Source organism: Schistosoma haematobium, chromosome 2, assembly GCF_000699445.3.
Source record: "Schistosoma haematobium chromosome 2, whole genome shotgun sequence".
NCBI lineage: Eukaryota > Metazoa > Platyhelminthes > Trematoda > Strigeidida > Schistosomatidae > Schistosoma > Schistosoma haematobium.
This window is the reverse complement of record NC_067197.1, coordinates 31,726,585-31,744,559: the sequence shown is the minus strand read 5'-3', so window position 1 is coordinate 31,744,559 and position 17,975 is coordinate 31,726,585. Positions and strand designations below refer to the sequence as shown.

General features: G+C 31.9%; 1 protein-coding gene across 2 annotated transcripts in view; it reads left to right on the top strand.

Annotated features, from left to right (window-relative positions):
• The window catches only part of SLC2A4_1 (Solute carrier 2, facilitated glucose transporter member 4), a 58,441-nt gene extending 41,022 nt beyond the window's left edge, over window positions 1-17,419 (top strand). The window contains exons 1-6 of one of the 2 annotated variants that reach the window (XM_051214957.1): window positions 5,831-6,029; window positions 6,945-7,049; window positions 8,443-8,591; window positions 10,739-11,330; window positions 12,872-13,303; window positions 14,782-17,419. In XM_051214957.1, coding sequence (XP_051068143.1) covers window positions 6,015-6,029; window positions 6,945-7,049; window positions 8,443-8,591; window positions 10,739-11,330; window positions 12,872-13,303; window positions 14,782-15,054 — 1,566 coding nt within the window. In that variant the 5' untranslated portion in view covers window positions 5,831-6,014 and the 3' untranslated portion in view covers window positions 15,055-17,419. Of the gene's footprint in view, window positions 1-5,830; window positions 6,030-6,944; window positions 7,050-8,442; window positions 11,331-12,871 lie in introns of those variants that run through there. The other variant, XM_051214958.1, reaches the window with a different exon arrangement.
• The last annotated feature ends 556 nt before the right edge of the window (window positions 17,420-17,975 follow it).

The window sequence follows — 17,975 nt, the reverse complement described above, 5'->3', positions numbered from 1 at the left end:
TTCAATAGTGATTTATTTCATAATTCACTTGATAAGCTTGTATAAACATTTTACTATGAAATGCCTATGAAACATTATCTCAGATTTATTGTATACTTCACTTATAGTTTATTTTAAATAGTTCTATGGAATTTCTTTTGAAGTCTCTGAGTTAACAACTCTAAATATGTAGGATGAATATAAATTTTTAAACAGAGAGTTTACATTTTCATTTGTTACAGAAACATACACAATGAATATACAATGGATTGGTTGAAGTTAGGCGTTAACACCGTTGGATTCAGGCTCCGTGGTTTAGTGGTTGAGCGTTCGTGTGCGAGACTGATAGGCCCTAGGTTCGAATCTCGCGAGGCGGGATCGTGGATGTGAACTGCTAAGGAGTCCTATACTAGAAAGAAACGGCCGTGCAGTGCTTCCAGGTTTTTTCATGGTGGTCTAGCTCCGATTGACTCATGAATTCAACTATTAGAATATACTATGCTTTTTTATTTTAACTAAATTATATCTAATTGCTTTAAATGAATGTGATTGACGATCAGGTATCACAAGAAACAATTGTTTAGTTCTGGTATTTAACTTTTCTAAACAAAATGAACAATGTAATTATTTATCATTACATGAGTCCGTAAAAATTCCTGTTGATAATCACAATACAGGTTTTACGAATAATAAAACGATATGTTTTCAGTCTTTTTTATAACTGCTGAGGAGTCCCACAATAGGATGAAACGGCCGTCCAGTGCTTCCAGGTTTTCCATGGTTGTCTAGCTTCAATTGACTCATGATCTCAACTGTTGAAACTTATTTGTCAGCGCTAGACAATAATTAACTACAAGAGGATATAGAAATGGTTTTATAAATAATTTCAAACAATCGCTAGTGAATCTATCCGTTGGATATCACTAAGTATCTTATAAAAACGCTTGTAGGAATATTTTTAAAAAGCTAATTCATTTAATCCCGTTTCTTTTTGCTGAATGAAATTTGCAAAGTATCTATAGAGAAAGCACTACTGTAGTGAACGAGAACTCAGGTAGGATAAACCAATTTATTGTTTAATGTAAACTTACAAAGTGATTTCTTAAAATATAAAACCCATATATTCAATACATTATTTACACACCTTCCTTTGGTCGTCCTTCACATACTTTAGAATTCTTACAATCCTATTGTTATTACAATTGCTCTCTCCTCAATATTCTGCTGCCAAGCATTCCACTTCTGATTAATAACACGTAATATTTATATCTGTCAACATGAGTAGCATACACCATAGGAATATTTGGATGAAACACTTTTAATCTAACCTTAATTAACTTTAAAAATTCATTTAAACAATATGCTTCATGACATCGAACTATACTACTATCTTACTTAGCGTTTTTTTAGCAAGTTAGTTTTCTACGGGATGTTGTCGCTAATCCCATGCCCAACTCTCCTCATTTATGCGGGCCTGACACCAGCAATAGCCCCAGAGGGGCTCCTTGGGGAGTTATCCCACTACCAACTCAAGTTCAATAAAGTAATGCGTTCATCTTTAAATAAAGTTCTGAGTTTGCTGTTATTTATTTTTGTTGACTAAAATCAATTTATCCTGAGATATGAGTTTGTATTACAACTAAAAATACAATATATGTCATTATGTATTAGAAATGCGTGATGTTAGTGAACAATAAAACTCAATCTTTGAATCTTTTTCCTATTTCAAACACTTTGGAACATGCCATCACAGTTATGTATGTATAGCAAAAATGAACAACAATATCGAATATTCAGTACATTATTTCTTAATGTTATCATCCATTGCCTGGGGCTAATGATTACGATTGAATTAGTTTTATTTTAACCAATAATACAGACAAAATTATCTACATATCAAAAGTGATAATTAGCATTTAAACATTGAACTATCATGATATGTAATTGAAGATACACTTTAGTTTCATATTGAATCCATAATGATCAACATTGCTGATATATAAATATTGAAAAAATTAGATCTTCTTTTGAAAATGCATCAATAACATAGGTAATATATCATGTGAGCTTTCAACAATTACCCTATTAATTGTTGATTCAAAAATTTATCATGAACTTATTAATAATATAGTAACCTTTAATGACTGCTTTTATTGATCGTGCACATCTAATTAATTAATTATTAGTTAGTAATATCAATCCTACTAATAATAGTTGAATTTGTGAGTTGATTTAAGCTATACAAGCATTGAAAACCAGGGAGCAATGGACGACCGTTTCGTCCTAGTATGGGATTTTTCATTAGGGAGCATCCACGACCTCGATTCGAACGCAGAACCTTCAGTGTCTCACTCGAACGTCTAACTTCTAGACCACTGAGCAGACATCCAACGATATTATTATCTAACTTCAGTAGATCTCGATCAATCATTCATGATTGTCTGAGGTGGATACCTGTCTCTACCCGATACGGAAATATAGTAATAATATATAATAATTATCAAATACTGATTACTACTGAAATTCAAAAATGATTAAACTTGAGGAGTTACTAGATATTGTCGATTTTAAATATTAGATTTCATAACCATAGAATAGTATTAATTGCATCGAAACAATGTGAACACAACTAACTATGAACAGACTAACACTGTAACTGTACTAAATGTGTCCAAAACAGAAGGATTCATCTTCGCCATTAATTCTTGTTCTTATTTGCCGTACAACAGCCATAAAATTATCCAGCTACAAAGATTATAAAACTACTTTCAATGATTCACAATCACTAGTGAGTAAAGTCACAAATTTTTCTGTTTTGAAAAGTGCCTTGCATTTTAATGTTTTAAATAAATTCTATAAGCTGATTGATTTTCAACTAACCAAATCAGATTTGATCAGCCGTTACCTTATCCCTCAATAAATAAATAACATCAGGGTCCTAAAAGTCGAAATACCTATAGTACCAAAATGTTCCTCCAACAAAGCTGCTTCCAAGATCGCATCGGCAGCATAATATGAATTGGTTTCAATGACCGATACTTTCTAACTCACCACTGTTTTTGAACAATGAAGAAAATTTATTGTTTCCCTCCACTCTACCAAAGATAACTTTGTATACATTCTTCACAAAGTTAATGGGCTACATTCATCTGTATCAGAATAAATATGTCAGGAAAAAACATTTAAATAGTGCTAGTATTTTAAAACTGTAGGCTAATATAACAGGTCTTTTGGAGGTTCATTTCGACAGTAGTTCCATTTGGAAACCATAAAACACTATTGGATAACCTTAACGTTTTTTAAACAGTCCAGTCGGTACAGCTAACATGATGTCCTTATTGGAAAAGGATAATGACTGGAAATAGAATTTAGGATGCGCGTTTCGTTCCATTTGTGACTAGTCATCTGGGTTCACTTGGACCCCCGAGCTTATATTTACTCCAGGTATTCATAGTTGATATATCCAGTCTTTATCTCTGACATGATCATAAGCACTCAGTTTAAGTTAATAAAAATTTTTGATGAGTTGTTGTTGTTGTTCACATTTATCGAGTAGATAACTGATTTCCATCCTTTTATCTATGAACTGTTCTCAATTAACCGGTTTTCATTACTCTTTAGACTATACGTCAATCTGTTCAAGATACTTTGGATTTTCATACACTCGCATAATACTTGTCTACTCTACAAAAGATTGATTTATATTGTGAATAATTATAAACTCAATCACTCTGCCTACTTAAAACGAAATAACTGTGTAAATCTTTAGCATTATCACTGACATTTATATTTTTTAAATCATGTTACTACTACGTCAAACATCCTATAACATGCCATTTTAGACGTTAATATATTATACATAAACTTGACCTTAAGATAATTACTCGTCTTTGTTATGAATTTCCGAGATAGAGGTCATGTTTTGAATATTCAGAACTTACACGTTTCATAGACTTGTGAAAATTGTTTTAATCACAAAATAAAAAATGTATACTATTCTTTCGTTTTAGCTTAACCATTCGATATGGTACCAGTTGTAGTGCGTTATATTTGTAGGAAGTTCACGCCTCTGCAAAATAAAAGTTAAGAAGAAGGACTACTGATGATACACTTCATTTTAGTTTGGTATTTCACAGCAGAACACCCCCAAACCCCATGAGAATAAAAATACTAGGCCTCTAGTGGAGAATAATATTTTTCAGCTATTACGTCTGTATTCAGTGATTCACGTTTCTAACTTAATCTGATTCATAACAGCATGACGATCATCTAGTGTTATGAAGAATAAACATCTGATTTTCTGCATGTTCAAACTCTACTTTATCTTTATTCATGTGAGGCTTTTATTCAAGATCGATGTAGAAAGTATCATAGTAAATTCTTCAGCCAGTCTTCAGAATCAGTCTATTATAATTTATCTTGAGTTAATTGAAACCATGAATGTCAGTACAAATGTAAATTGACTATTATTACTAGTCACATTTTTGAATAAACCCAAGAAAAATAATCATGATTTTTTACGATTTCACTAATCTGTAGCATTAGACAATTAAAATGCCTGAATATTCTAGTAGAGATTTACCAGTCATATTTCTTTAGGTCGATGAATTCCATGGCTCATTATCTGTTCTATGAAATTTAATTAAATTGAATAATGAGATTCACGAACAATCTTTCATTAGGAGTACAGCAATCAATTTTCGTTTCATGATTTCATCAAATATAAACCCATTATAATATTTTGTTTATGAAGAACGTCATTCTAATTAAATTAATTATCCATCTGCATAACTTGACCACATCATTTCTATACTGATAAACATTTCAACTATATAAGCAAAAATTGATATTGGCTAGCAGTGGAATCCAGGACTCGTCAGTTGGATGCACCTGGATCTCAGAGTTGATGTTCATTCCTGGAATCGAACTCAGTACCGTTCGCTTCCAACTCCATCACGTTATCCATTTAGCTACTGAGTCCTGTGTATGAAGCAAACGGTATTGGGTTCAAGTTCCAGAGTGAACATCAACTCCGAGATGCAGGTACATCCAGATGACGAGTCCCAAATAGGACGAAACATGCTTCCTGAGCTCCACTGCTAGTCACTATCCATCTTTGTTTATAAAACCTGTAAATTAAGGCAATATCGAGGCAATACGCACAGTATGCACATATACCAATAGGAGACTGATCAATTGCAGTCCTAAACATCAATGGGAAAACTCAAGTAAACTATACTTAGTGAATTCATTTCAACTATAGTTTCAGTAAATTCTTCTGAATGTTTTGACGACTTTCAGTCTATATCTAAGACGATTTTAAGTTCACTGAAACAAAAAAAAACTCTTATTTAACTACATACAGTTATTTATTTATCACATGACTTTATAGAAAGACTAAAACAAAGTGAAATATACAGTTAACTAACATTAGTTCATGCTATTTTTGTAGTCTAAATTAATTAGGATACTAGTTGTTTTCTTTTGTTTTGTTTTTTTATAGAAAGAATATTTAACTAATTTGTTGAACTAAATTATTACAAGAAATGTGACTAGAAATCTTATTCAAAACTATATAACTTAGACCGATAGTGTCACGTAGGCCTGTTCAGCTAGTATTTCAGTTATTTTGATACATTTCTAGACATACCTACAGTCATGATTTATGTTGTGTTATTAGTCGGAATACTATTCTATTGCCTATTTGGACTCTACAAAATAAAAGAAAAAAAACAATGCTTTTTCTATAGTGTCTTGACAACATTTTATTAACCAATCAGTACAAGGTAAATAGGGTGTGTATCATGAATTGAAAATTTAATCCAATGAACAATAAGAAAATCTTTTATTTCCTATCCTACTGGTTATTTAGTAAAAGTATTCACTAGTTTATTTACAATCATTTGATTGGTGAATTGATAAGCTCAGACCCAAATGGTCACAATTGTAATGAGTGGGCGGAGTATCTGAAATAAGTTTAAAAGTTTAAGGAGGTGTGGCATAATTCATTTTAGATTGACGACTTAAACTAAAAGATGGGAGTTGCTTCAGTAAGCATCGTTTTCAATTTCGATAATGATTATTGAACATAGTTATTGACTATTTATTTTTATCATATTGATATTTACTAATGCTCCTGTGATTACAAAGTTTTTTATGGTAAACTTATGTATGGATATATTGTTAGACGAAAGGCTGAAGAAAGATGATCTTTCTAGGATTCCATTTTCATTTGAGTTAGGAAATGTCTATTATTGAATCTTAAACGGTGAAAGTTGTTGATTGAAATCTTTTTGCGTTAACAAATGATCTCATTGTAAGATAAAGTGAAATCAAATATAAGAATATGTTTATGTGAACGCATAATAGAAAGACGACGTTAGAAAAATCTACTTATGTATTGATCATTGAATGGAACATTATAATTAAAAAATATCATAATCTTATGATTGATAATGATATTAGCTAGGAATCTTTTATATCGATTTTATATCAAAAATCAACATGTATTTTCAAGCTGGTTTCCATCATAGATTTAAATCGATTAAATATTTTGATAATGTTGTGTTCTCTGTGGTAGATCTTTTGACTGTGAAGCTTTCATAATTGATTTGAACAACATCCTCTTTGACTGAACCAGTATTAAGAAACTGAGATATAGTGAATAGCTGTTTCGTAAAGTTATTCTCGAAGTTTATCATACATGATGCATTATTTATTAATAAAATCAATAACAGTTCACCAAATAATGATCACTGTGGGTGTAATCAAAAATTGTAAGACATTTATTGAGCAGTTCAATAATATGAACATATCGTATACAGATACAATACAAATTTATAATTGATGTATCTTTTGTTTCTCATAAAGTTACATAGTGTATGTATTTGGTTCCTTAATAATAAATCAGTTGAACATTATTTTATCATTCAGTATAGTTTCATATCTTTTACATTATTCTATAGAATAACGGTATCACAGGGAAACTTGTTTTAACTGTCATTATAACATGTATTGGATCATCATTTCTAATCGGATACAATCTTGGAGTTTTGAATCTACCAAGAAAGGTGAGTAATATTCATTGACGATATATATATATATATATATATATATATATATATATATATATAATATGAATATCGTAATTAGTAATTTCATATGTACCAGCAAGTTGAACGTGTTAAGTTAAATAGTTAATTTTACTTTTATTGAAGTGAGAGGAATAGGTTGACTGTGTTTTCGGTACTGGAACTTGAATGATCATTTAATTGAGTTACGTGATGGTGTAGTTTCGTGTCATAGCATAAAACCAATCGAGTAGGAGTTCGAATCTACTTTTCGTTAGTGTTATTTTCCAAAAAAACATCCTACAACATTCAGGAATACCTAAGGCTCTCTTACATTCAAATTCAAAACACTGGAATTTTTGTGCACCAAAAGTATAGAATACTACATAGTCGGCCAGATAGTTCTCATACATATGATTACGTTCTCGCTTAGTTACAGTTATAATGACTAATGCCTCTCCAGAATGTTTATGCTGGTAATTTCTATCGAACGGAACTGAATTACTTTGGTTAAAAATAATTAAATATACATGTATACAGTCAATACTGGTTGATAAACACTTTTTAAAGTTACACGATTGCTAACTCATCGAGTTTTGTGAACTAATATCAGCAAACCACTAAATTAGACGACACTTCAAAGCAACATAAGGTAACCTTATTGGTAAATAGGTGTGATGTAATACGGTAATATAATTTACTTATATGTTGAGTTGTAAGTTAATGGTTATTTCTTAGAATAATATGTTTAATATTTAGTTAGGTTCATTCAAAAGCAGGAAAGGATTGTACCACAAGCTTCAACCTGGAAGCTTTACACCATCAGTCAGTCATTCAGTTAATCATTTTGATGCAACATAGGCACATGTGTATATTAGTTCAAGTTGCCATACCCCTATTAATACAGAGAGGTACATGATAAATTCCAGAGTACTAGCGACAGCAAAGGTGTTGATGGTAATAAAAAAGAATAGATAAAGATACGATTTTAGAGAATATGAATTAGTTAAACTTAGAAGAACTTCATGAGGTGTTTAGAAACTTGGAGAATTGTAGGGGATCCACCCGCCCAAACAGTATTATCAAGTACTTTGGCATCTCATGTTGATGCTATACTTCAATGAAAATTTAGTTTCTATGTTTCCCTATCTTGTGATAACTGTAGTTGATGTTTAAGCTAAACATATGAGACTACAATTTGTACCTAAGTTAATAATATTATGGATAATGAAACTAAGCTGTAGGTAGATGAAACAGTCACTCATATTGTTTGTTTGTTAAACCATATTCTATCATAGCTATTCTCTAGGTAACGCCTTCATATTTTAACAATACACTATGTTTTTAATAAGGTTTTTACCTTAATGTTTAATCTTTACTAAATAATTTATAGAATATTGAAACATATTTCAATGAGACAGTTGTTCCAAATACTCCAGAATTAGATTCAAACTTCTTCTACACTCATGTCAGTACAATATTTGTAGTTGCCGCTGCGATAGGAGCATTCAGTTGTGGTTGGGTAGCTGATGGAATTGGTCGGTAAGTAGAAAAAAATATCATCTCTAATTGATTGTTACTACGTTTTTTTAAAAGTAATCATTTCTTGACTTCAGAATAAGATTGGTTTTAGTGTTTTAGAACATGTAAGACCTTAGAATATTATTTCTCGATCTACTGAATAACTAATCTTTATCAATTTCAATGGTTAAGATAATGAGTCAGTTGAAGCTAGATCACCATGGAAAACCTGGAAGCACTGGACGGCCGTTTCGTCCTATTGTGGGACTCCTCAGAGGTGCCAGGACGAAATGGCCGTCCAGTGCTTTCAGGTTTTCCATGGTGATCTAGCTTCAACTGACTCATGATCCTAACCATTGAAATTACTATAATATCCACAAAACCCATCTGATATTAATCTTTATTACTTGAAGGAAATTGATTATCGACATGAATATTGATAGATTACGTAACAAAAAACGTAATTTACATAATTTTTATTTCATTAAAACCTTTTCGATTAATGCTATTCCATGAGATAAACATAATAACTGTATTACTAATTATCTATTTTGCATAGATAAGTATTAAATAATTGCAAACTGTTTACTATCATAAATCAGACTATCCAACTATCCATGTATGACCGTTAAACACGTGAATAAAATGTCAATTAAACTGTTCAATAGTTTAAAATTTTGCGATTAATTATGTTAACTGACCCTAGTGGTATGTTTTAATCGATTTGTAAAGAGATGTTTAATGATACTGTATTTCATTTGTTTATAAGTTCAATGACTGTTTCTCCTCTTCACTCGTTTCTTTTTTTTTATTTACTGATTCGATATATGATTAATAGTGAATAAAAACAAGTAACATTAATCTTATTTGAGGCGATAAGTTGATAGAATCATGAAATTTTGAACAATTTTTTGGTAACCAGAAAACATTGATCAAGTGATTTTCTTTTCGTATTACTATTTGTTTATTTTAACACATAGATATTGGTACAAGGAGTCACCGAACAGATATGCGTCATATAAATCATTCGATTTGTGTGAGGGCTGGGATACTATTCGGGTGCCCAAACCGAAACAGGTAGTTTTCTTAGGGGACTACACCCGGAGCTTTCGACCTAAAGGTCTGATCCACAATGCAGTGGAGCAACGTTAGATGCAGTCCCATGGTAGCCGGTGACCAATAATTGGTTCGTACGCCACTTTTTCCCTTAGGATCCTGGAGCGCATGTGCACCATTGGTTTGGAATCATGGTTTTCTAACTCCCGTAGATGGATGCACTATCTCCAACAACCCGATTTAAGTGCCGGACATTCGCTTTTTGTCCTCTCAGTTTCGTAAACAACACCCCCGCCACGAGAAGGCAATGAGTAGGACTTTGCTGGCAGTGGTTGTATGCACGTGGCCATGTGAGAGCATTTCGAGAGGGAGGGTTGACTCTCCTCATCATCGACCGTATCAGGCCATTTGGGGGCAAAAAGTATGTGTCGGAGTTGTTATACCAACAAAATATTTTAGTCAGTGTAAACCTCTGTTAGATCGATTTTATATCCACACTAGTAATTGCTTATTTTACGAGGTTGAATGGTCACATTGAATATATATTCTCTGTCAATAATTACGGGATTATGTCTGTCAGCATAATTAGTATATAAAGCCAATAGATGTGGAATGCCTGGCAGCAGGTTGAGAAAGTCGAATCAAAGAGAACGGGAATGTAAACAGAGAGTAATTGTGAAAGCGATGAAGGGACAATGAAGTTTGAGACAATTGATATAAGATTCGCAAATGAAGTATTTAATGTATAGTTTTCACATTTCACCAAAGAACTTTGCAATTTTGTACTAAAAAGTAAATTGGTTTTCCGCATCTAAGTTTTCGTTCACTACTCTAGTAGTACCCACTGGAGTACTAGGAACATATATCTTAAATATGGAAGTAATTCTATTTTATCATGAAAGAATCCTTGATGAGTTTAACCATATCAGCATTATTGGATTATGTTGATTTGACATACTTGAGTTTTGTTACTATCTATGCAGATACTGTGAAATATACAGTTATTTTATTCAATTTATAAAACTTTTTGTCATTCTCTCGACATAAGAGTGACAGAGTATTGATCGATTTCAAGCAATTTCCTCTTCTGTTTTTTGTTGCTAATATTATAGACGAAATGGTTTATTACTCAATAATGTTATTGGCATTATCGGTGGTGTAATTGTTGGTCCTTGTGTTCTTGTCCAGCAACCTGTGTTATTATATGTTGGCCGTTTTGTTATTGGTATTAATAGTGGCATTACAATTGGCATAGCTTCACTTTATTTAACTGAAGTGGCACCACGTGATCTGCGTGGTGGTATTGGTGCTTGTCATCAGTTAGCTGTAACCATTGGTATTGCTTTCTCGTATTTCATTACATTTTCATTTCTGTTGAACACAAAAAATCTATGGCCACTTGCTGTTGCTTTGGGTGCTGTTCCAGCAGCTATGTCATTGGTTATTTTACCATTTTGTCCTGAAAGTCCACGATTTTTATACATGAAAAAAAATAAAGAAGCTGAGGCACGCAAAGCATTTTTACAATTAAATGTTAAAGAAAATGTTGATACATTCATTGGTGAATTGCGTGGAGAAATTGAAGTTGCGAAAAATCAACCAGTTTTTAAATTTACACAATTATTTACACAAAAAGATCTTCGAATGCCAGTGCTTATTGCTTGCCTAATCCAAGTTTTACAACAATTATCCGGAATTAATGCGGTTAGTTATATTATATTACTTCAATATGGTTTATTTAGTGTATGAGTTTTTTGATATGTTTATTGCGCTGATCTTATGTACAGTATATTGCTCACAATTTTAGTCAATAACTCCATATAATAATGATCTCTTGGCGATCATAGCACATTTCTCTCTCTCACACTTCAGTTATAAGGAAGCTGATTACTACTATACTGTAGTTCCCTCTGTATAGTTGTGGTGTATGCTACTTATAATGACAGACGCAAGTAGTAAATAACACTAATTGGGAGCGGGATACCTATCAAAATACAATCGAGAAGATTAAACTGAAGAAAACGAAAAGGAATTGAGAGTTGAAAGAATCATGAAGGATGTAAAAGACAACTGATGGAAGATGTGCAAATGAAGTATTTAATGTATGGTTTTCACAATTTAGGAAGACAATAAATTGGTTATCCTAACATAGTATTGATAGTTTTTCATTTCTTAATGATATTATGAATTGTTTATTTCATCCGTTTTATTATGAATATGAAGAGATTACAATTGTGTTACAAAATCAAACCAAGGAAATAAGATTTTCGTGAAGAGAAGTTGTTTAATCCATTTGGTTATTTCAGTGACAATATAGAAAATTACTCGAAATTTGTTACTTGGATTTAAACATTAAAATATGCGTTGAAAATTAGTTAATTACTGCCTACTATATTATAGATAACATTTATATGAAATTCTAAAATATTTCATGATAATGGATACTAGATGATTAAGTGAATTGTCTCTGTCAGCTTTTTAGATGCTTTCACTTATGTAAGGATGATAAAAGAATTCTAATTTCATTTGATAATCATTATTTTAGGTTAGCACTTTACCATAACTGACTTTCTAGAAGAGGGTTACCTATTGCAAATAAATCTACAAACCTGGAGTAGATGAGTGAATAACTTGTCAGTTAGAATCTCATAAATATTTATTTTTATGGCCAGGTATTGAAGTCATATTGGAAGTTCACTTAATATTCCTTTGAGATGTTTTGGACTTAATTTTACATTCATTTGAATTAATATTCTATTCTCAAAGTTTATATGGTCGGTAACTCAGTGTCGAGTATCTAATTATCCATGATGACATATATATAGATATAAGGTCAACATATTGCAGTTCATTAAAGTGTTGCTTTCTTATAAATATAAGTAAAAAAACTGTCAGTTTATTAATCAAGACTTACTTTGAATCATTAACTGTTATACCGTCTAAATTTCTTTTGGTACATAAAAACAATGACCACTTTAACATTGGTTGTGACAAATAAGATTGAATGTAGTGTATTCATAAGTTGAGTTAAATGTTCGTTTTTTACAATAAGCTCTCATGCAAATATTAAAGATCATTCATTCAAACAATGGATATTATGTTTCTACTGTAGATCATTATCTTTCTACATTTATTCGGATTAATAGATTATCAGCCTCTATATTGTTGAGTTAATTTAATTTTATCAATATATATATATATATATATATATATATATGTATTTTCTTTTTTTATTTGTTATATAGGTTATAACATATTCATCTCTTATGTTAGAATTAGCTGGTATTCCTGATATGTACTTACAATATTGTGTCTTTGCTATTGGAGTTCTTAATGTTATCGTAACTGTAGTCTCTGTTCCACTAATCGAACGTGCTGGACGTCGTACTTTATTATTATGGCCTACAGTATCATTAGCTTTATCCTTATTATTACTTACAATATTTGTTAATTTGGCATATTCTGGTCCGGTAGGTGCGAGATCTGCTATGGGTATAATATCGATCATTTTGATATTAGTTTATATATGCAGTTTTGCACTCGGCTTAGGTCCAGTTCCTGCATTAATTGTATCAGAAATATTTAGACAAAGTCCACGTGCTGCAGCTTATTCACTTAGTCAATCAATTCAATGGTTATCAAATCTGATTGTGTTATGTAGTTATCCTGTTATACAGGTAAGTGAATTATCTTTGTTATGATAAAGATAGATTTGATCAAGTATTCCTTATTGAACTTTATATATATATTTATTCTACTATGCAAAATATTGAGTGACCATAAATGGAAATGTTATCATAAAGAAAATTGTACAACTTATCAAATTCATACTTACCAAGTCAGTCAGTAACAACGTAGGACTTCGTACGTACGTACATCAGTTCGAATTGCCATGCTACATTAGTACAGAGATGCAGTTGTCGATTCAAATCCCGTAGTGGTAGAGGTAGTAAGAGTATAAGCAGTAATCGGGAAAATTAGTGTTTGGAGATGTTGTTTAAAGAGTATGATCCAGTGAAATAAATTTGGAAAGAGGAAAAAAGGGACATGAAGAATTCAGAAGATTAGAATTTGGGAGAACACAAAGAGTGGATGCACCTACGCCATTGCAAACGATTTTGAGCCATGTCATTCAGGGTCTCTAACCATCGGTTGCTATCATCTCGCGGTCCCCAACCAGGTAGTCTATACCTACCAACATGACTCAGTCCACTTGTCAGTGACTTCATGGACTTGTGCCATGTTTCGGTCTGGCCGCTCCTAGCTTTCTTCCAACCTACTCCTATACCACTGAACATAGCACGTCGAGGCAGTCGGTTGTTGGGCATACGTAACACGTGGCTCAGCCATCTCAACTGATGAAGTTTCACCACTTCATCAATCGATTTGCCATCCTTACCTAGTACCCGTTTCCTAACAACTGCGTTACTTACTCGATGGTCCCAGGATATACGAGCAATGTTTCGAAGACACCTATGATCGAATACTAGTAACCTACGAATGTCCTCTACTCTTACCGGCCACGTTTCACTGCCATAAAGTAGGACGGAACGAACTGCTGCGCAGTAAACACGTCCTTTGGTTGATAGACGGATATCTCGCCTACGCCATAAATGACGCAAGTTGGCAAAAGCTAGTACCAAGTATCAACTTTGTGATGCTCCTTTTTCTGTAAACTGACATTATCATTACATGTGCGCCAACCACCAATTTCAATGACAATTTTGTTAGTGATTCTTTACAGACCAGTTTAATATAGTCCTTACAAATTTGTAAAGACAGTTGTATTGTATGAATATTGATAATCATTAATCTAATTTGTGCCTGAAAAAATTGTCTAGTATTTGTATTGTTTGGATTTGCGAAAAAAAGATGCTACAATAATACGAAATCTCGGAATAACTGGAAAGATTTAAAATGCTTTGCATTAAGGCGGTTAACATTCAGTTATATCCTGCTAGGTTTAACTAAACGTATATCTCCAAGTTCTGTGCATTTAACCTGTTAGATGAACTAATCTCACAGTGAGATTACTATATTCATTTTTCAAAGATATCATACAATAATAATGAAATATTTTTTCTATTCGTTGCTACAATTTAATATATTTAAACTATTTTTTTTGTATATCTTACATTTTGCTTTATCTGTTCAGAAAAACATCGGTGGTTATTCATTTTTGCCCTTCCTTGTGGTCGTTGTGATTTGCTGGATCTTCTTTTTCCTGTTTATGCCAGAAACTAAAAATCGGACATTTGATGACGTTGCATGTGATCTTGCATTTGGAGGTATTGTTGTAGGCAAACGTACTACAGCTTTAGAAGATCGTAACCTTACTGTATTCACTAAACAGGGTAATAATGACGGTCCAGCTTCTGAGTCATTACTTTATCCTCGAAGTGATAATGACAAAGGTATGTATGCATAGAGGAGTTTTTGGAGTATGTTTACAGAAAATTGTTGGTTAAACTGAAAAAGAAATCATAGACACTTCATTGAGTTTTTATTCTAGGGAATTAGTGTATGCACCTTCCATTTTATATAAATATAACATATATATGTACGCTATTACATATGTGTATAATTTCAATTCATTATATAATGTACGAAACATGCATATAATCTCCATCTATCAGGTTATTTTCATTATTTTAAATTAATGTTGTCATAGAAACACAATGATGATCATTTTTAGATGCCGATATGATAACTATGTGTTTATCAATATCTATATTTTGTGTGCTGTTCATTCTTTATCATTTATCTATTTACCTTTCATTTCTCTTTTAATGTTAACGATGATGATGATTATTATTATTATGCACCATAAACGTATAATTTTTAACTTAAGAAACATAATTTTCTTCACAGTTCTGCTCGTTTTGTTTTTGCTTAATTTGTCCAAACCAACTTTTCTTTTTAATGAAAAAAATATTATGCAATATGAACAATGATTGTGCTCATTGTAATTCTACAAAGAGCAGAATTGAACACTAATGATGTTTTAAATATTACACTAAAAAAAGATTGAACAATAAGATGCAAAAAACTGAACAAACAGAGATAACACACACACAATTTTACTTACATCAGGTATCCTAAGTTGATACTGTTCTATCTCTTGTTACTTTTTACATTTTACCTGGTGAATTTACTTATTTAATAAACTTTGAATGTAAACTTTGATCTCTTAAAATATTATTATTATAATTAATATGATTATGACGAATTTAATTACTGTCCTTTATCTCTTCATCGCACAAATTGTTGTATAATCCTTACATTATTATTATTATCCATATTATTATTATTATCATTACTATTGATATAACTATTATTATTGTCATCTGATTCATATTTTCCACAAGATCTTGTTAACTGGTTGTATCGAATAATTTCATATTCCGATTATTAATATTATTATTATTACTTTTGTTAATTGTTCGAAAGTTTTCTTTCTTTACAAATCCTTTATTTCAAATACTTTGTTTCTTTCAATGAATTCCTGTGATGATGATGATGATGATGATGATATTGTTTTATAAGACAGGATAACAAACAAACTGACAACAGTAATGCATAGTTTATTTGTAATTTTACAAAGAAAAATGTTTGTCAAATGTATACAACTTCATTGGATTCTATGTGTGTGTGTGTGTGGTGTGGTTTTTTTTCAAATGATACCTGCTTCTGTAATCAATTTCTAAAGTAAAATTTATACATCATATGTGTACCATATTTTTATGTGTTAATTACTCATAGTTTTCATGATGGATATCTATCTGGAATAGTTTTGTAGTTGATAGTGTTTTAGTTTTGACCAGAACTTTGTGTGTTTATATGATTTAGATTTCGTTTGGATGATTATTGATTTACTATTCTTATACCATACCACACTAGATATCTAAATATCGGTCCTAATGTAAAATTCAATTTTCCAAGATTATTGCCACTTGAGCCGAATTTCCTCATTATAAAACGTATCCTATAAATTCTTTATGTGTGGCCGTCGATATTTCATCCTAGGAGTTCGAATTTTTTTTATCAATTGTCAATCGTCACTTTAAATAATGGAATAATCGTGGTAGATAAACTGTTAGGCTAGTTAAGTCATAGATAAAATTTATTGATCACAATAAGTGTCAAGAATAGGAAACTTGTTTAGTATTTAAGACAGAAGTTCAAGCGTTTTCTTAACTTGCAGAAAGAATGTATCACATACAAGAGATAACAAGTCAGCATTATTCCATAACGTCAGCTTAACTGACTACATAGAGCAATAAAGAAAATTGAAAGCTAATCCATAATGAGTTTTCGGGCCATTTTTGAAATTGTGCCTGACTCCTATTAAGAGTTATTCAATGAACAAGTTCTTAACCTCACCTTTGATCCCTTGTCCAAAAACAATAATATGGTAGAGAAGAAACGTTCATATTTCATGAAATACTGTTCATTAATTACGTGACCATATGAGATAAAAAAATTTTATCACTCTTAAAAAGTCCCACTGATGGCTCTCACAAGCTACATGACAACAGTCCTACTATGCTTGTTTTAAGAACGACCATTGGGTGTCGATTTTGTGCCAATTATCCTAACTTTTCTCTGAAAGTAGACAATACATTAAATATATATATTTGAGCGGTCATTGAAATTAAATCAAGTGTTAAGCCCTTAATGACACATTCAGTTATGTGATAGATCGAATGACAATTTCAGATTTGATAACGAACATTACTACTAACGTTTGTCATCCCTAGTGAAGGAGCATAGGCCGCCCACCAGCATTCTCCATCCAATTTCGTCCTGGGCTACCCTTTCCAGTTCCTTCCAGTTGTTATTCATCCTTTCACGTCTGCTTCCAATTCTCGACACTATGTTCTTTGGTCTTCCTCTTCCCTTCAGGATTTCAAGTTAACACATGCCTCATGACGCAGTTTGATGATTTCCGAAATGTATGTCCTATCGACTTCTAGCTTCCTTTCTTAATTTCTTCTTCGTCTGAGAGCTGGTTTTTTCTCTTCCAAAGTAGGCTGTTGCTCATGGTCAACGGAAATTGAGTATCTTACGTAGACAATTGTTTGTAAACACCTGCACTTTTTTGATGGTGGTTGTAGTGGTTCTCTAAGTTTCAGCTCCGTACAGTAGAACTGTCTTGACGTTCGTATCGGAGATTCTCAATTTGATGTTGGTTGACAGTTGTTTTGAATTCCATATGTTCTTCAACTGTAGGAATGCTGTCTATGCTTTGCCAATCCTTGCCTTTACATCTACATCATATCCTCCTTGTTCATCAGTGATCCTGCTCAGGTACGTGAAAGATTAAACATCTCCCAAAGTTTCTTCACC